This window comes from Heloderma suspectum, chromosome 3, assembly GCF_057233095.1.
Source record: "Heloderma suspectum isolate Gila_16-S chromosome 3, 16-S_ref, whole genome shotgun sequence".
Classification (NCBI taxonomy): Eukaryota; Metazoa; Chordata; class Lepidosauria; order Squamata; family Helodermatidae; genus Heloderma; species Heloderma suspectum.
This window is the reverse complement of record NC_139460.1, coordinates 139,414,374-139,440,962: the sequence shown is the minus strand read 5'-3', so window position 1 is coordinate 139,440,962 and position 26,589 is coordinate 139,414,374. Positions and strand designations below refer to the sequence as shown.

Sequence of the window (26,589 nt, the reverse complement as noted above, 5' to 3'; positions counted from 1 at the left end):
TTGCCCCAAGCTATATTTACTAGCCTACTGACTTCAGTGGAAGGGTCATACCAAATTCACCTAATCTCAAGTCACAAAATTTGACAGTGTTCGTTGCTGTAATTCAGCAACTAGGATCTGCAGGCATGAGCTAGTCTCTTCCCTGATGTTGGCAATGAACTGGGAAAGAGCCACATGCATGCATGGAGCTCCATGTTTGACAACACTGAATGTATTCAGGAAGCTGGTTAAACCCCACAGGCATGGACATAAGCCAGTGGCAGCAACGTTGTAATTTATCCTTTGAGACTTAACTTTTTATATCATTTTCTTTGTTTAACTTAGTGTTTTCTGAATTAGACTACAAATAAAATTTTACTTTAAGAAGCTTATTTTTAGGCTCTCATAATGTAGTAATTTAGTCCATTTTAGGCCAACACTACTTTACTTGTTTTTCTTTTGGTAGCTGGTTCATAGCTGATATTTTTGGAAGAATGGACAGGAAAATTAAGGCTTTCATTTCTGTTTTTGAAACAAAGAAATGCTTACACCGATTATTTGGACAGATGAAGGGAAACAGTCTTTCTTGACATCCTCTGACAGATGTAGCTTCCTTTGTGTGGGAGACAAAAGCACTTGAATTGAATTTGGCATAGCTTCAAGCTACACTCTGTAGAGTACATAAGCAGTCAGACACTTGGCAGCTTCCCCTTCTTTGCTGCAATATTTTATAACTCCTTTGGGATAAAATGAAAAATGCCTGTTAGTATACTAACATTGATGCTATGGAATACCCTAAACATCCATCTGTTTTACTATCCTGTGACTTCATGTCCTGGCTGCTTTAAATTTAACCTGTCCTCTTCTTTTACAAGAAGGTGATTATAGGTAATATGCTGTTGGCTTTTGTGTTAAGTGTCCACGTAGTATAACAAATGGCTATATTTGAGAAATGCTTCTTGATATGAGGTTTGTCAAGGTTTCTCCTAATAATGGATATGTTCTTGTGATGGAAATCAGTATCAGATCAGATTAAGTTACAGCCATGAGACCAATTTTATGTATATAACATAACCGTTGAACCTGCCCAGGTAGATACCATGCGAGATGTTGCTGTGAGAGATCCAGGAGAAGCAACAGAATTACACTCCTCCCATCCATCCCCCGGTCAGATCATCCCTTAGGGCAGAGGTAAGCAATTTGTGGCCTTCCAGGAGACTGATGGAATCCAATGGATTTCTGAAAGCTCTTGGGGATTTTCCATTGGAGAAAACTGGTGATCCAGCTGAGACCCTAGTCTCACCATGGAAGAGTGAGATGCGGAGGGCCATTGACTTGATTGCACATGAGTGCCCTCTCTGGCTCTGTGGAGCCCACTCTGCTAGGAAGCTATGGTCAGTGAAACAGGCTGGACATTGTCTAGAGTGCAAACTGTGCAAGACTGAAAGTGAAGATGACTGAGCATGCTCTAGAGCACATAATCATGCCTATAATGTGGTGGTGTGGGCAGCAAAGAAGGCTTACTTTCTTGCCTCCATTGTGTCCTCAAGTAGCCATCTAGCGGAGCTCTTTTGGATTGCCCAGGAGATGTTAACACTCTCCCCAACAAATGGGGACCTGTTCTCCTCAAGGTCCCACTGTGACCTTTTTGCATCGCACTTTGAGGACAAAATTGCTCATCTACTTAGCAAACCTGACGCTGTTGTTAGTGCAGTTCCAGCTGAGGTGTCTCACGCCACCAGCTGCCTGATTTTGTGGGATCAGTTTCAGTTGATGTGGACTGATGACATGGACAAGGTACTTGCAGCAATGCAACCAACCACATGCCCTCTCGATCCTTGCCCCTTGTGGCCAATAAAAGCTAGCTGATGGGGTATCACTGAGTGGGTCCAGGGTGTGGTGAATGCTTCTCTATGGGAAGGAGGCAGTTCTTACTGTCCTTAAGGAGGCAGTAGTGCGACCACTCCTGAAGAAGGCCGCTCTGGACCCAATGGCTTTAGACAACTACCACCCAGTTGCAAATAGCCCTTTCTTAGGGATGGTACTGGAGAGGGTCATGGTAGAGCAACTGCAGGGACTCTTGGAGGATACTGGTTATGTAGACCCATTCCAGTCAGGGTTTCAACCTGGTTACAGGACTGAATCAGCCTTGGTTGCCCTAATGGGTGAGAGAGGGATGGGGGAGTGCAACCCTGTTAATTCTGCTCAATCTCTCATTGGCTTTTGATACCATCAACCATAGTATCTTCCTGGATTGACTCTGTAGGATGGTCATTGGGACACTGTGTTATAGTGGTTCCAGTCCTGCCTGTGGGGCCGATTTCAGAGAGTAACATTGGGTGACCGTTCCTTGGCCCCTTGGCAATTGAGCTATGGGCTTCCATAGGGTACCATCTTTACCCAATGTTGTTTAACATCTATATGAAGCCACTGGGAATGGTCATTAGGGGAATTGGAGCCAAGCGCCAGCAAGAGGCTGATAACACCCAGCTCTGTCTCCCTGTGACATCTGAATCAGATGATGCTGTGCAAATCCTGGATCAGTGCCTAAATGCAGTAATGGGCTGGATGAGGGCCAATAAACTGAAATGGAATCCTGGCAAGATGGACCCCCTGTGGGTGAGTGGTTTCTGGGTCTGGGAAATAAGCTCATTGCCTGTTCTGGATGAGGTTGCACTCCCTCTGAAAGATCAGGTTCATAGTCTGGGGATACTCCTAGATCCATCACTATTTCTGGAGGCCCAAGTGGCCATGGCAGCTCAGAGTGCCTTTTACCAGCTTTAGCTGGTTTGCCAGCTGGACATGGATAGCTTGACCACAGTGGTTACAGGTGCTAGTAACCTCAAGACTGGTTTGTTTGTTTGTTTATTGCATTTATATTCTACCTTTTTCCCTCTTGCAAGGAACCCAAGGTGGCATACATAATCCTCCTCATCTCCATTTCATCCTCACCACAACAGCCCTGTGAGGTAGGTTGGGCTGAGAGTCTGTGACTGCCCCAAAGTCACCCAGTGAGCTTGGCTGTTATCAGGAGCTGCCCCTTTTCAGCATGCAACTCCTTTGCTGAGGGAACTGCACTGGCTGCCTATTTGATACCAGTTCAGGTTTAAAGTTTTGATACTAGTGTACAAAGCTCTAAACAACTTGGGACCAGGATACCTGAGAGGGTGTCTGCTCCCTTACCAGTGTGCCCAGTTACTGAGGTCATCAGAGGGCATGGTCCTGGTCGTTCCACATGGACCTATGGCCTGACTGAAGTCCACCTGGAGAAAAGCCTTTGGTGTGGTGGCTCCCTTCCTATGGAACTCCCTGCCGCTAGAGGTCAGGCAGGTGCCAACACTGGGTTGTTTTCAGGACCTCCTGAAAGCAGCTCTTTTCCAGGAAGCCTTCCTTGGTTAACCAGCCTCAGTTTTATTGGCACTCTGGGTTGTTGTTTTTTTACAAGAAAAAATTGAATATCATGTTTCATTCTTTCTCTTTTTTGTTCATTTTCTCTCTTGTTGTTCACTGCTTTAGAATCTGTTTAGATGTGGAGCAGTATACAAATATTGTAAATAAATACATATATTAAGTAACTAAGAAGCAAAATGGCATTTCAGTAGTGGATAGCTGACAGTTGAATTTTCAAAGATCAGAGCTACCTGCACTGCCTTGACTGCAGTTTTGTTAAACAAAATGCACAGGTTAAGCACAGGTGCAAAGTGACCTTAGATCTGTCCTTTATTAGATGATCTGGTGTCACTTTTTACCATGTGAAAATGGAGCATGATGGCTAGAAATACATTAAAATAAATGCTGACATTCTTAGGCTTCTTATAAAACTTCCATGTGGTTTAAAGTGAAGTTGAACATTTTGTTGTTCAGTCGTTAAGTCGTGTCCGACTCTTCGTGACCCCATGGACCATAAGCACGCTAGGCCTTCCTGTCCTCTGCTTTCTTCCAGAGTGTTCTCAAGTTCATATTCATTGCATCAGTGATGCTATCTAGCCATCTCATCCTCTGCCGTCCCCTTCTCCTTTTGCCTTCAATCTTTCCCAGCATCAGGGTCATTTCCAGTAGGGATGTATGAAAGGCAATTACCTTTCGCGGATTATGTTGATGGGGGGGGGGGGGAAGCGCTCCGTCCCTCCCCCCGCAGAATCCTGGCCAGCCGGCTGCTCCGCAGGGATTCCGCCGTTTGCGTCCCTGCAGTCAGCCGTGATAGGCTACGTAAATGTTTACGTAGCCTATCACGGCTGACTTAAAAAAACAAAACAAAACACATGTATGCAAATGGCGGCGGCAACGGCCACCGCCATTTGCATTCCTTATTTTGGCACGTCTTAGTCTACATCAAGATTTACATAGACTAAGACGGCGAAAATAAGGGGTTATTTTCGCCGTCTTAGTCTACGTAAATCTTGACGTAGACTAAGACGTGCCAAAATAAGGAACGCAAATGGCGGCGGCCATGGCTGCCGCCATTTGCGTAAGCGCGTTTTGTTTTTGTTTTTTAAGTCAGCCATGATAGGCTACGTAAACGTTTACGTAGCCTATCACGGCTTTTTTTTTTTAAACTTAGCCGTGATAGGCTACGTAAATCTTGACGTAGCCTATCACTTTTTTTTTTTAACTGGAAATGGCGGTGGCAGCCGGTTGGAAGACCAGCTGCCGCCGCCGCCAGGAAGATCCGCCCCAGGTAAGTCTCGTCCCGGAGGGGGGGCAGACTGTTCCGCCACCGATTTTGGGGGGCCAAATGCGCTGGCATTCGGCCTCCCCGAGATCCGTGGCGGAATTCTCTGACATCCCTATTTTCCAGTGAGTTTTCTCTTCGCATTAGGTGGCCAAAATATTTGAGCTTCAGCTTCAGTATCTGTCCTTCCAATAAGATTTACTTGCATTTTCTAACACAACACACACACCCCATTTTTCTTCTCCTAGTATCAATAGTCAGTCACATTTAATTACTTTGAAGTGTGCTTGAAGGCATACTGAGCAGGGTTACTGTGCTACTCTCATATCTTGTCACAAAAACACAAAACAAGAATTACGGGCATTTGGAGGTGAGTAAGTTTGTGGTCCAGTCATTAAAGCTGCTGTTTCTGCAGTTAGTGTTTGTGGTTCAGCTAGAAAATGGTGGTAAACTCATTTCTATAATGTGTTACATGGTTAGGGTTTTCAAAGAATAGTTAAGCCTTCGAAATTTCTTGGGGCATGTGAGCCATGCTTCAAATTGATTTTTTATCCTACTTACAGATTTTCAGGGGAAAACTATGGGAGAAATAAGTAAAATGTCATCTGTAGGTAACTGTTAGGAGTGACTGGAGAAACTGAGTGAGCTTAACTGTATATAGTCATGCCAGTAGGGACTGAGTGAGAGAGTAGCTAGTTGCTGCAAGCCACAGGCCAGTCATTTATACAATAGTCAGGCAGTTGGCTATGCCTTCTGCTGAACTGCACATGTGGAAAGGAGCAGAGCCCTGGGCATATGTTCCTTTCTCCCTGGCATCAGAGAGGGCATCCAGGAGTCCTGAACTGCCTGAATTCCCCCCACGCCCACGCCCACGCCCCACCCCGCAATTGGGCTGACAAAAATTACTGCAGGGAATGAGCATTACATTCAGCACCCACAACCAATCTCTATGTGCTGCTCTCTTTTTTTAAAACATTTTTTAATCTCCTTGTTGATTGGGCAATTACTCCTGTGTAATCCAGTCCTTCTTGCTTCAGCATAGATGTGTATAAACTGAATTTTTGTATTGTGCCGCTTCTGACTGTTACTTCTGAGGAATTGTAGAGAGGAGTGGCTGTGGGGATGCTCAATGAAAGAAGTGGATTTTGGATGCTTAGATCTTGCTGACCATGCTTATGCCTGAGTAATCCAGCCCTCCTTACTTGTGAGTGTATATGCTCAATTTTTGTACTGTGCTGCTTCTCACTGTTACTTCTGAGTAGGTATGGCAAGAGAGGGGTTTTTGTGGGGATGTTCATGAAAAAAGATGGATTTTGAATGTTTTTCTATGTCGCTCTGAGGATATGATTATGATTTTTACATGCAAAGGCGTGAAGTTTTGGATGCTCTCATAACTTGCTGCTGGGTTCCAAACACTGTTTGTTTCTTGGTAGTTCAGAAGATAGCATCATTGTAATCTATTTATTTTGTGTGACTTTGTGGATTACGTGTACACATACACACACTTGATTCTCTGTGCAATGGGTGTTCCTGCTGGATCAGGAGTATGTGCATCCAAATAAATGCTTTTGTGTGACTGTATGATTTTTCCTCTGACCCCCAACTTTGCACCTATGATCTTAAAATCACTTGATTGAGTTTCCTTCTCTGTGCAATGTGGGTTGTTGCTGGAACAAAAAAACGTGACTCCAAACAAATGCTGGGGCGGGGGGGGGGGGCGTTGTTACAACATTTAAAATAAAATTTGTTGCTGAAACAGGAGAATGTATATCCAAAGGAGTGCTTTTGTGTGGTTGTGTGGATTCCCCTCTCCCTGCTTTGCACCCATGATCTTAACGTTCATGTTAAGAACGTTCATGCCTCAGTTTCCCCTTTCTGTGGTATGGGTTGCTAACTGTTGGGGATTCAAAGGACTGCTCCACCTCTGGAGGCCTCTTAGCCTCATCCCACCAGCCTCAGTGGGCACCAGCAGCGACAGCTTTCAGTATTTACCACCAATTTGAAAAATATATTGGGTCGGATCTACGGATGGCAGAGAATTCCGCCACGGATCTCAGTGAGGCCGATTGCCAGTGCATTCGGCCCCCCGAAATCCGTGGCAGAACGAAGCCCCTCTGCCCCACCTCCACCCCGCGAAAGGCGCAAGAAACGGAGCACCTACCTGGTGCCGTTTGCGCTGCTTTGCAAATGGCGGCCGCATCTGCGGCTGCCATTCGCTTCATGATTTTTCCTGTGATAGGCAACGTAAATACTTACATAGCCTATCATGGGGGAAAAAGGGACGCAAATGGCGGCGGCTCTGGCGGCCGCCATTTGCGTCCCTGCGCAGCCCAGGAGCGGCTGGATGTCGCTGCAGGTGGCCCTGGCCGGCAGCTCTGTGGAATTGCTGCGGAGCAGAGCTGGCCAGCAAGGATTTCGGGGGGTGGGACGGAGCGCCTCCCCCCCACCGCGAATGTCACGAAACGAAACAGGTGAGTCGTTTCGTACATCCCTAGTCAGATCCAAAGGTTCCCTTCCTCTGATAGAAGCAGTCTTCTTCCAGTGGAGATTGCCACTTTTGTCAGAGGAAAGGAACCTCTGGATTCAACTCATCATATATACAGAAGCTGAAAGAGAGCTAGCTTCGTATAGGTTGTTATGGCAGTTCTTGCACATAACCTTAGAATGTTGAAAATAGGAGTTTTTTCCCTACTTTGTTGTACCCTTTATTTTAACGTTATTGTGAACTGTCCATATTAGTGACTACAGTGCTTTATTGTGATAGAGGAAAAGCTTTCGTCTTGTTTCAAGACAGATGAGATATCTACAAAATATGTTCTGCCTGTGCTGAACTTGAAAAGTTTTTATCACGTGCAGCTCCTGACATACAAGAATTATGATGTGTTGTGGAATCTCCTTCACTATTTGTTGTATCTCAGTCTGTCTGCATGATGTCTCCTCCCCCCTCCACTTTATATTTCCACTTTACCCATTATTTTGTTGCTTCCTACACACAACACACCTCTAAAATAAAAAGTTAAAAAAAGAAAGCCATGTTGTGTTTCAGATTGTGCTCTGTTCCGTGCGATGATTTGCTTGTAATGGAAATATTAGGCTTCTGTCTAACATTGAGATCTAGGCTAGAGAACATACGAAGAGCCCTGCTGGATCAGACCAAAGGCCTATCTAGTCCAGCATTCTGGTTCCCATGGTGGACAACCAGATGCCTATGGGAAGTTCATCAAGCAGGACTTGAGGACAAAAGCCCTGTTTTGCTATTGTCCCCCAGCAACTGGTATTCAAAAGCATGTCACCTCTGATCCTGGAGGTAGCATATAGCCATCCTGACTAGTAGCCATTGATAGCCTTATCCACCATTTGTTAATTCCCTTTTAAAATCTTCTGAGTTAGTGGCCATCACCACATCTATTGGTAGCAACTTCTGTAGTTTAACTATGTACTGTATGAAGAAGTACTTCCTTTTGTCTGTCATTAATCTCCCACCATTCAGCTTCATTGGATGATCCTGAATTCTACTATTAGGGGAGAGAAAGAGAAAAAAAAATCTCTTATCTACTTTCTTCACATCATGTAGAATTTTATAAGCCTTGATCATGTTCCCCTCTTCCTCACCTTTTTTCTAAACTAAAAAGCCCCACATATTATAATGTTTCCTTGTGAGGAAATTCCAGTCTCCTTATCATTTTGGCATTTTCTGCACCCTTTCCAGCTCTACAGTATCCTTTTTGAGATATGTAGCGACCAAAAATTTACACAGTATTCTAAAGTGCACCATAGATTTATATGAAGGCGTTACAGTATGGGTAGATCCCATTCCTAATGATCCATAACATGGAATTTGTCTTTTTCATAGTGGCTTCACCTTAGGTCAGGGGTCAGCAACATAGTGCCTACTACGTGTCCACCAAAATCCTTGACTGCACCTGCCAGACCACTTCCTCACCTCCACCCCTTCATCATCCCCTTCCTCACCCCCAACCCCACTTCTGCCGCTGCTGCTTTTCCCTACTTCTGCCCTCAGCAGCCAGGAAGCAGGAAGTTGGCAGCAAGTGGAAGAAATCCAGAGGCAGGGACGACAGTGGGAGAAGTGGAGAGGAAATGTGGTGGCAGTGGGGGAGAGGAAATCCAAAGGAAGCAGAAATGGCGAGAGGGGGCAGAAGGGGGGGGGAGAGGCGGCGGAAGGGGGCACGAAAAGAGAGAATCCAGGCAAGAGGGGGAAAGAAAAGAGAGAGTCCTGGAAATAAGTGCCTGTGGGCCCAAATGACCAAGTGCCCATGGATGGACCCGGAAAGATTGCCTACCCCTGCCCATGGTTCATGGTTTCATTGAGTTATCCACCATGACTCTGAAATCTTTTTCTTGGTCATTTACTGCCAGCTCAGCCCCCTTTAGTGTATATGTGAAATTACAATAACAGTCTTGTGACACCTTAAAGACTAACACATTTATTATAGTATAAGCTTTTGTGGACTAGAATCCACTTCATCAGATGCTTGGAGCATCTTTACACCAACCTAAAATCCCACATTTAAAACAGGGCCTTCTGCTTCCATTTTAAATGCAGGATCACAATGGACCCCCTTTACATGCACACTTTCTCCCCTTCCCCCTCCTTTTCCCCCTTATCAGAGTCTTCCATATGTTTCATTGGTCTAGCTCTTCTTACTGCAGGTTTTCCTCCTTTCATGAGGGAACTCAAGTGGAACTCAAGTGCTGTAATTTGATAGCTCATTATCTCCGATACTTTAAAAAATAGAATAAAGGTCATTTCGTGTGGGAGACGCCCTGGAGGTTGACAGTGTCATCTAAAGGACCAGCAAACTTCCTTGAGTACCCAATCTCAATAGCAGGATAAAAGCTCCGTGTGAAGAAGCCCTTGAAGTGCAGGTGTATATAAATGTGGTGGTGGTGGTGGTGGTGGTGGAGGAAAAAGCATATGAAGTCAAAGGAAAATGAGATGCAGGCTGGATCTACACTTACCGCCTTTTTTCGCTTCCAATGAGGTTTCACCACCCGCCTTTCACACTACGTAGTACCCGCCTCGAATTGGAACCGGAATTTCCCACTTCCGTGCTCCCGCTTTCAATACCCTAATATCCCGGTATTTCCCCTTAATGTGCTCTGATTTTCTGCCTTCGGTACCGTATCCGGTCGTAGTCCCCAGCCCCGCCTGTCCATATATGGTGGTGTTTGTATTTCCTTCCTGTCCAATCACAGCTCTCGACGGCCCCATGTCTTCTTTCGGCTACTGATCGCATAGCTTCCTCAGCAGCCTCTGTTTCCTCAGCAACAAGCAAAGGGCTGGATGTGCACATACTTGTCTGATCTCAGAAGCTAAGCGAGGTCGGCCCCGGTCAGTAGTTGGATGGGCAACCGCCTGAGAATCAGGCTTCCTGCACTGAGCAGGGGGTGGTTCTATCCCTTCAAATGAGACTAAGTTTTACCCCCTCCTATCCCCCGGTCCATATAAAATTTTATTTTAATTAAGGCGTTGTCCTCGAAGTATCGTGGCTTCTCCGCGATTTTTTTTTTTTCCTAATTCAGGCATGATCTTCGATTCGAAGTTGTGAAGCTTCACAACTTCGAATCTTCGAAGATCATGCCTGAATTAGAAAAAAAAAAGTCACAGAGAAGCCCCAATTCTTCGAGGTCAGCGCCTTAATTTTTTTAAAAAAACATCCAGAGCAGGGGATAGGAGGGGGTAAAACTTAGTCTCATTTGAAGGGATAGAACAACCCCCTGCTCAGTGCAGGAAGCCTGATTCCCAGGCAGTCACCCATCCAACTACTGACCAGGGCCGACCCCGCTTAGCATCTGAGATCAGACAAGCGTGCGCAGGAAAACAGCAGGAAAACAGCACAGCACTCGAGTGTGAACCGAGCTCATGCATTCGATGAAGCACTGCAATGGCGAAAATGGGTGAGTGTGAATAATCACGTTTTAATGTGAGAGTGTTTAACCCGATGGGACACCGAATTCATTGCGATGGTGGGCACAATGTAGATCGGCCCGAAGAAAGTACAGGCAATTACATTATTAATAGTGGCCATTCACAAAACAGCTATTGCTGACAACACAAATATCCTAGCATTGGGTATGCTAATTAACACATGTAGTGCAATTAAAAAACAAATATCCCAAATCAAGAAGCAGGGGACAGAATTAAATCTTTGATGAATATGTTAATTCAGAGGTTTATCTTTCTAGTCTCCTTTTGAATGGCTCAAGAATAGCTACTTTAAGGTTGGTGAGAGAGGGTCCTGGGAGGCTGAAAGGTCCCCCAAAGCCAAGCCAGTCATCAAGGGTCTGCACCATCAGGCATTTGCCAAGGGCTTGTGCCCTCTGAAGGGCCCACTACCCCATCTCCCCTTCCTTTCCCTTTCCTTGTGAAACAGGCACCAGAGGCAGCAAAAAAGCCAGACTTGCTGGCAAGAGCTGCTGCTGTGCCCACCATTTAATTCCTACGCACTCTCCAAGTCTCTTTTCCTTTGTTCACACTAGATGTTTCTGGAAGCGAATATGGAAAGCTGTTAATAATATTTTAGAAGGAAGACTAAAGTTTAGAACCTAGAACATTCTTGCTTACCATATTGAAAGGGACAGTACCTAAAGAAAAAAGAAAGGATGATTGTAACAGCCAGGTTAATGTATGCTACATGTTGGATGAATCTTCAAATACCCATGAAGAGAGTGGTATATTAAATTATGGGACGCAGCTGTCTTGAGCAAGTTAACATAGGCACTGTGGGTGAAATGGGTAGCATGGAATGAAAATCATTTTGAAAATGAATTGGGCAGTTTTATCCGGTATTGGAATGCAAGACAAGATCAAATAGTGGGAAACCTGTTTCTATAATTATAGCTGTCTCTATTTTTAAAAAGAGACAGCTATAACATTGGAAACAGATTTCCCACTAATCCTTTTCTTTGTTTTGTTTTGTTTTGTAGACTCCTTCATTTTTGTAATTTTCCAGTCAATATGGCCTTATATTATGCATTGATTAAAAGTAATATCTAAGTACAGAAAAATTGGTGGTGGGGGGATAAATATAGTATTGCTTAAGTATTATCCTAAACTGGAAAGCTCCTTTTAGTCATGATGAATGTGCTGAAAATTCAGAGTATCAAAATTGTCCTTTAGCTCCCTGATGTTTGCTCACAGAAAGCAAAGAGAGGAAGGTTGAATGAGGTGATGGGCATACTTGTTTCACGTGCATGACAATTGTTTTGGCGGTGGCGGCAGCAGCAGCAGCAGCTCATTACTTCTTCCCTTTTTCATGTTTATTCGAATGTTGATAGTTCTGACTACATTTTTATTTTAGCAAAAAATATACAAATTGACATCTCTGTCCTGTAGCATGTTAGCTCTGAATGTCTGTTTGGTTTATAGGAAGTGAAAGCAAAGCCACAGCCACTTCCCTTTTCTTTGTGGTTTTGATTGGGATGGGGGGGGGGTGCAGACCACTAGACAGCAGTATCTTGACTTAGTTCTAATCAAGTGAAGAAGAATAGAGAATTTCAATATGCCAAATTTCATGCATATTACTAACTATTCTCTGCCTCATATATAAGAATATTAATTTCTTAACTCCAAATTAGAAAACTCTGGAGAGGATACAAAATATGAATAGGTCTCAATAAATGTTTAGCTTGGTGATTTATTAGTGATTTGGGGTTTTGTTTTCTTTGTTGGTGAATCTACGTCCTTTGCAACCCCTTTTTGTCTTAATATAATTTTTTCTTAATGAGATCTGTGCATAAGGATTCCAGGATAACACTCTTAACACAGCGTGTTACAAACAAACAATTGGATTATAAAAGAGTCTCTAAAGGTCCCTCTTATTTTTAAGTGAGAAAAACAGATTTGTATAGAAAGAAAAACAACTTGAATTTGCATGTGTTAAACTTTTTTGTGTTTTAACTTTTCAAGTGATAACTTGCTTGAACTAGCAGAAGAGGAAGTTCTGAATGTAAAAGACCTTACTAAAGCAAGTGCAATGCCTTTATGTATGCATACATGCTTAAAAGACTGAATGGAAATATGTAATACACAGTCTCATGCTCTGGTCTTAAACGTTTATACCAGTACAAATATAGACTGTCAGACTGTACCAGCGTATGTGGCTGTAAAATTTCTCCTTTAGTTGACTGCAGGGAGAGCTAACTGGTTGACCTTGGACAATGTTGGCTCCATGATATTATTTTGTCTTGTTCCCAGAGTGTTGTTAAGAGTAAATGTGTTCCACCTCCATCATATCACATTAGTCACCAAGGGGCAAATAAACACCATTTCAAACACAAGGCAATGTGTCATCCATGTCTGTAAGATCAGAGTCAGCCACATCTCTTCTAAGAAAGGAAAAGGGAAAGTTGCTGTTGTGCTGGTTGTACCTCACACTTAGAATCATAGAATAGTAGAGTTGGAAGGGGCCTATAAGACCGTCGAGTCCAACCCCCTGCTCAGTGCAGGAATTTAAGTCAAAGCATCCCTGACAGGTGGCTGTACAGCTTCATCTTGAATGCTTCCAGTGTGGGAGAGCCCACTACCTCCCTAGGTTCATTGGTTCCATTGTCGTATTGCTCTAACAGTCAGGAAGTTTTTCCTGATGTTCAGCCGGAATCTGGCTTCCTGTCACTTGAGTCCATTATTCCGTGTCCTGCACTCTGGGATGATCGAGAAGAGATCTTGGCCTTCCTCTCTGTGACAGCCTTTCAGGTACCTGAAGAGTGCTATCATATCTCCCCTCAGTCTTCTCTTCTCAAGGCTAAACATGCCCAGTTCTTTCAGTCTCTCCTCATAGGGCTTTGTTTCCAGTCCCCTGCCCTCCTCTGAACCCTCTCCAGCTTGTTTGCATCTTTCTTAAAGTGTGATGCCCAGAACTGAACACAGTACTCATGATGAGGCCTAACAGTGCTGAGTAGAGGGGAACTAGTACTTCATGGGATTTGGAAGCTATACTTCTATTAATGCAGCCCAAAATAGCATTTGCCTTTTTTGCAGCCACATCACATTGCTGGCTCATATTCAGCTTGTGATCTACAACAATTCCAAGATCCTTCTCGCTTGTAGTATTTTTGTGCCAAGTATTCCCCATCTTGTAACTGTGCATTTGGTTCTTTTTCCTAGGTGCAGAACTTGGCATTTATCCCTATTAAATGTAATTCTGTTGTTTTCAGCCCAGCGCTCCAGCCTATCAAGATGACTTTGAATTTTGTTTCTGTCTTCCAAGGTATTAGCTATCCTGGCCGATTTTGTGTCATCTGCAAATTTGATCAGCATTCCCTGCACCTCCTCATCCAAGTCGTTAATAAAATGTTGAAGAGCACTGGGCCCAGGACTGAGCCCTGCCGTACCCTGCTCGTTACCTCTCCTCAGTTTGAGAAGATCCCATTGAGAAGCATTCTTTGAGTCCGATCCTGTAGCCAACCGTGGATCCACCTGATCATTGTTTCATCTAGCCCACTTTGAGCTAGTTTGCTCATCAGGATATCATGGGGCACTTTGTCGAAAGCTTTGCTGAAGTCGAGGTATATGATGTCCACAGCATTCCCATGGTCTACAAGGGAGGTTACCTGATCAAACAATGAGATCAGATTCGTCTGGCAGGATTTGTTCTTGACAAATCCTTGTTGGCTTCAAGTAATCACTGCATTGTTTACAAGGTGCATACAGATGGATTGCTTTATAATCTGCTCCTGAATTTTCCCAGGGATTGATGTCAGACTGACTGGTCTGTAGTTCCCAGGTTCCTCCTTTTTACCCTTTTTGAAGATAGGGACCACATTAGCCCTCCTCCAATCATCTGGCACTTCCCCTATCCTCCATGATTTCTCAAAGAGAATAGACAGTGGCTCTGAGAGTTCTTCTGCCAGTTCCTTTATGACTCTAGGATGCAGTTCATCTGGCCCTGGAGATTTGAACTCATTCAAAGTAATGAGGTGTTCCTTGACCATATGCCTATCGATCTCAAGCTGCAATCCTGCCCCTTCGGCCTGTACTTCGCCTTTGCCAGGGGGGTCATAGACCCTCTTTTGGGAGAAGACTGAGCCAAAGTAGGAATTGAGCACATCTGCCTTTTGTTTGTCATCTGTTCATCATTTTGCCATCTTTATTTAATAGCTGAACCACCATTTCTTTCCTCTGTCTTTTACTATGCATGTATCTGAAGAAAGCCTTTTTGTTGCTTTTGGCATCCCTCGCTAACCTCAGCTCGTTCTCAGCTTTAGCCTTCCTGACGCCATCCCTGCAATTCTGTGCTACCTACCTGTACTCTTCCTTTGTAGCTTGGCCTTCCTTCCTCTTCCTGTATATGTCCTTTTTTGTTTTCAGGTCTTCTCTAAGCTTTTTGTGAAGCCACACTGGTTTCTTCTGTTGTCTTCCGCCTTTTTTTCGTATTGGAATTGTTTGTAATTGTGCCTTTAGAATTTCTTTTTTTTTAAATTCCCACTCATCTTGTGGGAATCCTTTTCCTTTTCTCATTAGAGTCACTTGCTATGGGACCTTACTGATCATTGTTCTGAGTTTATTAAAATTGGCTTTCCTAAAATCCAGGGTACGCGTTTGGCTACACTTGGCTTTTGCTTCCTTTAGAACCAAGAACTCAAGTATAACATGGTCACTTTCCCCCAGAGTTCCTGTAACTGCTACTTTATCCACTACGTCATCTCTGCTGGTTAGGATCAAGTCAAGAACAGCCAATCCTAGTTTCTTCCTCTACTTTCTGTAGGAGGAAATTATCAGCAACACAAGTCAGGAATCTCTTGGAGGGGCCATGTTTTGCAGAATTTGTCTCCCAACAAATATTGGGGAAATTGAAGTCCCCCATTACTACTACATCATGCTTCCCTGAAACCTTGGCAATTTGCTTTTCAAAAGTTTCATCCTCATCTTCTCCTTGATTGGGTGGCCAGTAGTAGACTCCAACCACCATGTTCCTTTTATTCTTTGCTCCATTTATTTTAACCCAGATGCTCTCGATGGGGTACCACGTTCATCCTCCTGTATTTCTGTGCAGAGATATGTATTTTTAACATATAGAGCAACTCCACCTCCCTTTCTGTTCCTCCTGTTCTTTTTGAACAAGTTATATCCTTCAGTTGCTGTATTCCAGTCATGGGAGTCATCCCACCAAATCTCATTTACACCTATCAAGTCATAATTTCTCTCCTGTATTAAGAGTTCAAGTTCGTTCTGTTTGTTTCCCATACTCTGGGCATTAGTGCATAGACATTGAAGACTATGTGCTTTATAGCCTGGCTTTCTTCCTACCTGTTTCTGACGACTATTATTGGGCACTATTAAAGCTGTTCTCTCCGTTGTGGTGCATGAGCCTTCATCCATTGTTACCCCCAACTTTACATCTCCCTCCCCTGTAGGACTCAGTTTAAAGCCCTCCTGACGAAGTTCTTCATGCTGTGGCCAAACACATTCTTCCCCGCCTTTGTGAGGTGCAACCCATCCCTTGACAACAGTCCATCTTCCAGGAAGTAGAGCCCATGGTCCGAGATCCCAAATCTCTCTCGTTGGCACCACCTTCGTAGCCAGTCATTCACCCAGAGCATTTTTCTTTCCCTTTCTGTCCCTCTTCTAACTACTGGAAGGATGGATGAGAAAACTATCTGGGCCCCAAAGTTCTTGAGTTTCTTTCCCAAAGCTTCAAAGTCTGACTTGATTTGTTCATAACTCTGCTTGGCGGTATCATTTGTTCCCACATGGATGAGAAGAAAGGGATACCTGTCAGTAGGCTTTATGAGTGCAAGCAACCCTTCAGTCACGTCTCTAATCTGTCCTTCTGGGAGACAGCATAGCTGGCGAGTCCATGGGTCTTCACGACATACTTGGGTTTTGATCCCACGCAGCAAGGAGTCTCTCACTACTACTACTCTTCTCTTCTTGTAGTTGTAGGCTTTGAGTCCGATCCTGCTTGAATGACCTTCAGACTCTTGCTCGCTCTCATGCAGGTTCCCCTGTAATTCTTCCTCTGCAGGCTGTCCTCCAGTCTCATCCTCAAGTACCTGGAAATGGTTCCATAGCTCCACTGCTTCCACTGGTGCAAAGTGGCTTCTAGTTCTTCTGCTCCTAACTGTCCCCCTTTTCCAAGGAGTATGCTCTATTGCATTTTTCCTCACCTCAGCATTTTCTTCTTCTGCCTCAGCTTGCTGTTGCTCTTCTAGCTTCTGGTCTTCACTTTGCTGCTGCAGTTCCACTGTTCTGTACAAGAACTCTTCATCTTCTCTTATTCCCTGGAGGGTGGACACTCGCTGCTCCAGTCCTCTTACTTTTTCTTCCAACAGCGTGATCAACTTGCACTTGTTGCACGTGTAGGCCATGTTGTTCTCAGGCAAGAAAACAAACATGGCACAAACGTTGCAGGTCACCACCACTGGAGAGTCTTTTCCTTCCATAGCCTCTATTCCTTTTTTGTGTCTAGCTTTCTGATTGTTCTAGAGTGGCCTGTGCCTGGTCCTCTACTCACTAGAAGTTAAAAACACTGGCCCACTAGTATGGAAGTGTGTGTTACAAGAAAAAGAAATTTTTAAAAATGAAAAAATTGACAAAGAAATGAAGAAAAAAAAAGTTAGGGGCCTCCTCCTTGACCTCCCTTGCCAAACTCCCCTGGCCAACTCCTGTTTGCTCTCCCTGTCCACTCGCTCTGATTGCTTGCTCTCTGAGAGCTTGCTTGCTTCTGTAGTCCCTAGACCAGCTGGAGCAGCTTCCTTTGCTCTGCTCAGCTGGGCGGTGGGAAACAGACTGAAACTTCCTGCCCACACAGCTGCTGGGAGTACTCAGGCCTCACACCCTCAATTCATTTAGAGCTCTCAGGAGCACCTGGTGAGCTCAGCCACACAGAAGGAAAAGGACAGCCTCTTGGGCTTCCTTTGATCAAATGTATGGAAGAAGTAGGCTGATCACGTCTTCTTATAGCATTTGTTCCAGGAGAGATAGACTTTCCTGTTTTGAAACACTACAAATAAAGCACTTAGATAAACAGCCTAGCCCTTTACCCACTTGAAGAGAATAACAGTCCTACCTGCTTCCATGAGAGAAACATCTGCTGTTGTTCCCCAGAAAGGTAGGGGGCACTTAGTTGCAGATCCATGCAGAGAACACCTATGCTGCTTGAGTTCCCACTTCACATGGGCAATGGTGATATGGCCAGGGAGAGGGTAATTCCTGAACAGCTAGAGGCTAAAGCAGGCACATAACACCATCACCCTGGTTTGAAATTTTGTCATCTCCCATACCTTTTTCAACCAGAAAAGTATTCTTGAGATCACACTTTTTATTCATTTAGGGGACAATATGAACCCATTATGCAGAGTATAACTTATATGCAGAGTACATCATGAGAAATGCCGGGTTGGATGAATCAGAGGTCGGAATTAAGATTGCTGGGAGAATTATCAACAACCTCCGATATGCAGACGATACCACCCTAATGGCAGAAAGCGAAGAGGATCTCAAGAGCCTCTTGTTGAGGGTGAAAGAGGAGAGTGCAAAAGCTGGTTTGAAACTCAACATTAACAAAACTACGATCATGGCATCTGGCCCCATCACGTCCTGGCATATAGAAGGGGAAGAAATGGAAGCAGTGACAGATTTTACTTTCTTGGGCTCCAAGATCACCGCAGACGGTGACTGTAGCCATGAAATTAAAAGACGCTTGCTCCTTGGGAGGAAAGCTATGGCAAACCTAGACAGCATAGTAAGAAGCAGAGACATCACCTTGCCGACAAAGGTCCGTCTAATCAAAGCTATGGTTTTCCCAGTAGTAATGTATGGCTGTGAGAGCTGGACTATAAGGAAGGCTGAGCGCCGAAGAATTGATGCTTTCGAACTGTGGTGCTGGAGAAGACTCTTACGAGTCCCCTGGACTGCAAGGAGGTCAAATCAGTCCATCCTAAAGGAAATCAATCCTGACTGCTCATTGGAAGGACAGATAATGAAGCTGAAGCTCCAATATTTTGGCCACCTAATGCGAAGAGAAAACTCCCTGAAAAAGACCCTGATGCTGGGAATAGACTGAAGGCAAAAGGAGAAGGGGACGGCAGAGGATGAGATGGCTAGATAGTATCACGGATGCAATGAATATGAACTTGAGCACGCTCCGGGAGAGAGCGCAGGACAGGAAGGCCTGGCGTGCTATGGTCCATGGGGTCACGAAGAGTCGGACACGACTGAACGACTGAACAAAATGAACCCATTAGTTGATGTAATATTTTCATTTGATATTTTGTCATTATTAAACAATTATTACTTAGACTGAAGAAGTTGACCATTCCTGGTCTACCACAAGAAACACTTGTAAAGCAAGTTGGGCCCATTTGTAGAAAACAAAAAGAGGGGAAGAGAGAGAGTGCATCCAGATAAGATAGGTGATTTATGTTATTTGTAAACATTTTTCTTGTGAATGTGACAAGCAAAGTTTGGTATGGAATAAATAGTTAAGTTCCCTCCAATTTCTCAGTGCACTTAATCACATTTGGTTGGACAGTTACCCGTTACTTCTTGCAGGTCATCTGTTAATAGAGACATGTTTTGTAACATTTATAAATTAATGTTATGTATGCATTAATAAGCTGCTGTGATTAACAGAATAAAAAAAAACTATTAGACTTGAACCTAATGCTGAAACTAGAGAATTGACATATGATGAAAGAATAATGAAACAAGTCAAACAGATGTTCATTCTCCTGGCACACAACTGATCTGTGAAAGTTGCTGTTTTCACATGTAAAGCTGGCAGACAGAGTCATAGGAATAAAAGAAAAGGCTTGAATAGGAATAGCAATATGCATTAACTAAAAATGGCCCATCACTTAAGAATCCCTAAAGCCAACAAGGTCTTCCTTGCAATTGCTAGCAAAGCAATACTAGATAGACTCAAGAAAACTGCTTAACAGCGCAATCCTATGCATGTCTACTCAGAAATGAGCACAATGAGGATTGGAGCCTTAGGTTCTTAGCCCAATAAGAACCTATTGTTATACTGCTGTTTTGCCATTTATAATTGGCATCAGTTAAATGGATTACAGCTTATGGAGGGTAGGGGTAGAGAATGATCAGCCAAAGGGGGTTTGGAATGAGGTGAAGATAAAGGCCTAGTTCTTATTGGCAAACTTGTGTCTGGGCTGCACCTCTTCAGACAGGGGCTCACATTATTGAATACTTTACTATACAGACTCCCCCCCCAACCCAAGTTAGATGTCCAGGAGAGGCGTTCTAGCCTCCTCCCCCCGCCCCGCATCTAGTTATCTATATAGTAAGACCAGGTGTGATGTAATGATTAGCATGTTGGACTAGGATGAAGACACCCAGGTGCAAATCCCTTCTCCGCCATTAAACTCACTGGGTGACCTTAGGCCCGTCAGCAACTCTCAGCCTAATCTACTTCACAGGATTGTTGTGAAGATGAAATGGCTGTGAATTGAGAACCGTGTACACTGCCCTGAACTTTTTGGAGGAAGGGTAGGATATAAATGCAGTAACATGTGGTGAGTATTATTAATAATAATATGTGAGGAGGGTTGGGGGGGTTTTTGAATGGCGGGGTAATCTGAAGTGATACAGCCTAAACACAAGAGTTTTATTTAATGTTAGGCCTACTTAAAAATGAATGGGACCTCAGTTAAACTAAAGTTGGATACAATCCAGGTTTACTACATCTGTGAGAACTAGATTATAGTCTACAAGGATTTATAAGAAATTTCTTATTATAAGAAAGCCCTTACGAGGAAGAGCTGCCTAAGAAATGCCTTCTATAATTTAGAATTGTAATACATTTTTCATGAACTGCTTAATCATTTTGTCCTAACACAGTGACATTAGCCTACATTGGCTCCCCCACCACATTCTAATGATTTGAATATCTCATCAATTGTAAATAGTGATATGACAGTTTGGTAACTAGGAGCTTTCACAACAAACATTCAAATCAAGTTTTCATTTTCTTGTAGCTATGTCATGTTGTTATATTATCTCCTACATATCTTCAGTTGTTAATCTCTTTTGTGATGCTAATTCTATAGTGCTAGCACCAGTTTCTATGGTGGGTGGCCTCCTGATTCTAACCTAGGACCTGTATTTCTCTATGACACATTTTAATCAGCAACTAATAATAATTAATATACACCTTGAAGACTACATATTTATTTGTTTATTTATGTTCACATATGTTCACAGGAACAAGAAAAAATGAAATAAACAGGAACATTTCTAAAGTTTTTCCATTCAAACTAAAATGCTAGTTCCTTTTATTACTTGCTACAATAACTACATTCTTGATGACATACTCATGATCCATTCAAATCTAGAATAATGTGTGGAACAAAAAGAATGTTTGCCGTTTTTTGGTTTTTTGCTTTGGAATTAAAAATGTTATCTGAATTTTGCCTATCAGTATGTCATTCTTGTAGCTGCATATTAAGCATTTTTAATTTGTTTTTGCTTTCAGATTTCTGGAATGTGCTACAGCAGTAGTGTGTTAAAAGTGTACCGTGTACTTTGCGTACCCCGTGGCATAGCAAGAATATTTGCTTGGACTCTTGAACCAATTTTCTCATCTGCGGAGCCATCCAGTGAGATCAGTGTTGGAATGGGAGCAACTGTTGAAATACAAAGGCAACAGAGAATGGAACTACTGGATCGGCAAATCTTGATGTCTCAGTTTGCCCAGATGAGGCGACAAAGACAGCAGCAGGTAGAGAAAACTCTTTTCTGAGAGATACAGCTTATTTGTGGGATGGAAATATGCCACCTTTTAAAGTTAATCATATTTGTATTTTTCTAATATGAAAACTATAATTTGTTTTACATAGATCCAGGGACACTTGCAAATCCTGAAGGATGCTTGAGAAGTGCCTGCCGCTACCTCCCCTTTCCCCTGCTCTAAGGCTCCCAAAAAATTTACTTTGGGTAAGGCAAAAGACAGGAATGGTGGTGTCTTCAGCCACTTCCACACTTTAGCAAAGTGTATTTTCCTGTCAGGGCCTGGACTGGGAATACAAGTCCCAGCATCCATAGCTGCAAAAATATGCAGGTGCTCTTCCCACTAAGGACTGGCCAGAGGAGGGAGCCATTTGTGGGAGAATACGTTTCTAGTAATATCTAGAAACACAGATCTCCATTTGAATAATATACATTTAATTTGCCTCTCTGTGTGTAATTATATTAGGGGACCACAGCCTGCGGCCCAGAGGCCACATGTGACTCCCTAAGGGCTTTTCTGTGTCCCCACCGCCTGTACTCTCCACACCTTCCCCTAGAGATCCTCATATAGATCACTTTTTCCATGCTGCTGCTAGCAGTGAAAGCTGGGATGTGTGTGTACATGTGTACGTGTGTGTGTTATATGAGTGCAGGTGTGTACGCATGCACATATGGCCTCCAGCACTTGAGCCTGCAACACATGTGGCCCTTGGGCCTGAAAAGGTTGTGCAACCTTTCATCTCTGCAAATCAAGGGTGGGCAACATGCAGCCCCTGCCATCCCCCAGTGCACCCCTGCCACCATCACCGCACTGCCCCTGAGTTAAAAAACAATTTTAACCCCAGAAATGGTATTCATAACACCAAAATGTCCAACTTTAGATTGTTTGTAAGCTACATTTAGCCAGTTTGGTACTCTGTAACTGCTACGGACTCCCAAAAGGGTTAAAATTATCTTGTAAATATGCTAAATGAAATCATCGAAGTGCTCCATAGTGCTACGGAGCACTTTGTAATCAGATTTACTCTGTGTGTTTTTTCAGGGGTGCCCCACAGCCTGCACAGCACACTGTGGCCCATGGGGGTCTCCGGGAACAAAATTGCCCCCAGACCTCCTGAAGTTGCACACCCATGCCCTACACATAGGTTGGGCTGGGCTACAAAGTTGACTTTGCAAACCTTTGGCCCAGAATTGAGGGGGGGCAGGGTATGAAAAGGGGGGTGGCAATTTCAGGGGGCAAAATTTTGCAAACATTTGAGTCGTGTTTACAGTTTGGTGCAACAGTTTGGCAGTAGACCTCCTCTCAGAGACTGACTTCTGGTGGATACCATTTCCGCCCCCCCGCCCCCAGTGCATTTGGAATGAATCTATACCATAATGTAGCATTATTCCAAGGATCACTGTGGGGGAGGGGAATGGTGGTCTCTCGGAAGCAGCCATGAGAGTAGTTCTGTTGCTAATTGCAGCAGCAGCAAAATTGGCTCTAAAACGTTTTAAAAGTTTAAAAAAGGAAAAGGGAAAAATTGCAGCCACTAAAAAGCCATTAAACAGTATGCCCCTGATGAAAAATGGCCAAAATCTACAACAATAATCATGGGGGGAGTATTTTTCCTCAGCCCTGTAAACCAGTTTTCAGTATTCCATCGTGTTCCCCCCATATTCTATCCTACATTATGGCTGAGTTAAACATTTTATTGCAGGCCTAGGTTACATCCAAACAACTGCAAAGTGGTGAGGAGGGAGGTGAGTTGCATCAAAGAAATGGCAGAGAAGATCATTGCTTAATGTTTCAGCCACCCCTTGCTTTTCTCCTCCCCTTAGTCACTTTTCGATGCAACATGGCCAACATGTAGCTGGAACTCCAGCTAATGGAAAACAGCTTGGAGCAAAGCTATGCCTCTATATTCCTCATCTCTGCTGCAAAACATTCCCTCCCTGTCAGCTTTGATTCTCCCAGACCTGGGTCTGATGCAGAATGCAGTTCAGTCTTTAGACTCTACAGCACATGTAAGCAACCTCTGGCTGCTCTCTGTGTGACCCGCAGAACAGCAAGGGTGCCCTTCCCACTTTCCGCTGCTGCCCAGCTGATCGGCCATCAGTTTGTGTACATGTGCATGACGGCATGTGTCTATATGCACATAAATGTGTGTGAGGGTGTGGCTCCCAAGTTGTCGCCATTGTGGCCTTCAGGGGGGGAAAGGTTGCCTACCTGTGCTGTAAAGCTAACAGCAATTAAGAAACAGAATCTACAGCAAGATTATAAAGATCTGGACGTGCTTGATTCTTAATGGCAGAGGACACCATGGTAAGGAACAAGTTTAGTTCCCTTCTCACAGGTGTCCCTAAGTACTAAATGGCTTACTTTTCATTCCTATGGGAAAAATTAAAGTGATGCACTTGAGGCAAAACCGTAGCAGGAGCAAAGCCTGCCCCCTCCCCTTCATAGTGAGTGGTTTGACACCACCAAGAGTGGTGCAATACCGGGGTTCAATATACAACCCTCCTTACTGCACATATACCCTGTCCATTATAATTATGGGCATTTGGCAAGCCGTTACAGCCTTATAGAATATGGCTGTGGGAGGTGGAATCAGGCCACCTTCTCTGCTTCAGGAATAGGTATGGTCAGTGGCGGTGGGAATCAGTGTGTGTGTGGGTGGGGGGCAGCGCCCCTCTAAAAAAAACCCATAAAGAAAGAAAAGAAACAACTGAGGAGGACCTGAGACATGTGTCTTCTTTTTTAAAGGCCGTTAGTGGATATGGCTGCCTGGGGAATGCTAGGACTTGTAGGACCTATTTCTGTCTAAACATACATAGGATTGCATCCTTAAACTTTTTTTAAGCATCTGGCTGGCCTAAAGAGCTCCTCAGTGTGTGTGTGTGAAAGAGGGGGGGAGGGGAGGCCTTCTTAGCTTGCTTGCTTGACTTAAAAATCTGTTCTTGCTGAAACTTTTTTCCCTTCTTGCTTTTAAAAAGTGGGGCAGCTGTACTGATTTTCTTTGTTTGTTTGGTTTTTGCTGTATTTATATAATTCTGGCAGAGCTACTACTTTGAAGCTGCCTTACATGGTTGTTGTAAGGATTGATGAGCTACTGCACTAGGCTTGTACACTTTGATATGTGATCTCTGAGTCCTAACATTGATCTATTTCCTCTTCAATGCAAGCTGCACTTTGGCTCCGCCTCTGCTGCCTTACCCTCTGCCCCACCAGTGAGATTGGCCACTAGGCTCCACTGGGTATGGTGATTTGGGGAGGTATGGTTGGGGAAAGGACAGTAAACTCCACTTCTAAACTTGGCAGGCCTTTGTTAGTCTTTTATAAACTCCAGTAACCCAGTAACTAGAATTGAAGCATTCCCATCCCCAGGCTCACTGAACTAAATAGAACAGTAACTAAAACTTTGAAGGTCTCCACCAAGCAGTCCCCACATGGGCCTGTAGCCTGGGAAAAGTGGTGGAGGGTCCCCAGGCTGAACACTCTGGCTGTTAGTGGTTTCTACAGAAACTTATCTTTTCTTGCCTTTCCCTCATTCAAACACATAGCCCTAGAAAGGCTATGAGTAGTTGTGAATGTAAGAAATAGAAATGGCTAGCTAATAAAGACGTGTAAAGATAAGAACATGATCAGCCACAGTATCTGTTCAGGTAGATGGTATGTGAATTACATATACCATAATTATGTTATACAATACAATGCCTCTTATTCATTTGCATTTTACTGTGTACAATTAGTATTAACGATGTGTAGTTTTTCTTCTAGAGAGATTTCCCTTTGCAGAATGTTAGGCAGGCATTTACTAGGAATCCTCTCACTCCAGTAGTAATCTGTCAGCTCTTGGTATTACTTAGGTGGCATGTTGTTTGATTCTCTTAGGACATACATACATACAAGGGGGTGGGGCAGGGATTAGTCAACAGGACCAACATCTTCTTGACTAGCTCAAACTTTGAGGGTGTGCCTCCAAAGGCCCAGTCTACATTAACCTCAGAGAAGCTTCCGGAGTGGAGCGGTTTGTATGAAATTTTGTGAGGGCAGTGGATTCTGCAATGTTGGTTTCAGGGTGATGAAATATCTCTATGCTTCCCCTTACAAATACATTTCCCAGACCCCTTCTTCTTTACTTCGCTTCATTGCCCAATATTCACCTTACCAGTGACTGTTTTGAGTGACATTGTATTCTTTCACTGTGAATCAGGATCCAAATGAAAGGATTGATGAGAAAAGTGAGAATCCTAGCAGATGCACACAGGCCTCTTGAGGTGAAGGCATATTTGTAAAACTCTGACAAGGTGTTTAAATTGCTCTCTTCTTTCTTAAGGGCGATTGACTGGTTTTTTCCACAGGTGGCTGAGTCTGTCTACACTTCCATAGTGAAATAAATGTTTTAAGTTAGGTTGAAAAGGCTGGTTCAGAATTTTTGCTTTTTTAAAATTTTATGAAAAAGGATTATATAAGCAATCTGTTTCCAAGCTGATTATCTACAGTTATTACATCTTCCTGTCTGTTTTGTTTGGAACAGGAACAATGTTAATCTTTTCCCTTACTCCCAGCTTTACCAGACTGCTTTGTGACTCTATTAATCTATAGCACATCAGCGGTTTGTACCACATGCCGGGATCACCGTGGGCCGCGATGCGTGCTGGGTACATGCAGCGCTATTATGAATATGCAACCCCCAATGGGGTTGCAGTGTGTCATCCGAACCTGGCCACCGTGAGTTATTCGAGGATTCAATAACCCTTTCATAACCCTACTACAAATTGTGGGTTATACGAGAGTTATTTAACCCTTGCATAACCCACGGTGGCCAGGTTCAGATGACATGCCCCAACCCCATTGGGGGTTGCATAGTCATAACAGCTGCCACACGTGCTGCAGCTCATCATAGGTTAAACAACCTGTGATGAACCTGGTGTGTTGTGTGAACCAGGTCATTGTCTAAGTTCTGCATGCCCCATCTCAAAAGAATATAGAACTGAAAAAGGTACAGAAAAGGGCACCTAAAATGATCAAGAGGATCATATAATGATTTTTAGTTTAGATAACTGGAGAGAGCATGACTAGTGATAATGCTGAGGTGGGGTTTGGAATGGCAAACTCAAGGGTTTTCCCTCTGAGCCATTTTGCATTTGTAGTGAGGATGGAGGGCTTTTGTCAAAGAGACATGGGAATAGCCAGTGTAATTCCCACTGCTTCCTGGTGTCATTGGATACTACTGCAAGTATGTCT

At 43.7% G+C, this 26,589-nt stretch overlaps 1 protein-coding gene across 1 annotated transcript in view; it reads left to right on the top strand.

Moving 5' to 3' along the window:
• The window catches only part of UBAC2 (UBA domain containing 2), a 116,175-nt gene that overhangs the window by 73,547 nt on the left and 16,039 nt on the right, over positions 1-26,589 (top strand). Inside the window, exon 7 of the mRNA XM_084844703.1 lies at positions 21,106-21,351. Coding sequence (XP_084700829.1) covers positions 21,106-21,351 — 246 coding nt within the window. The remainder of the gene's footprint in view (positions 1-21,105; positions 21,352-26,589) is intronic.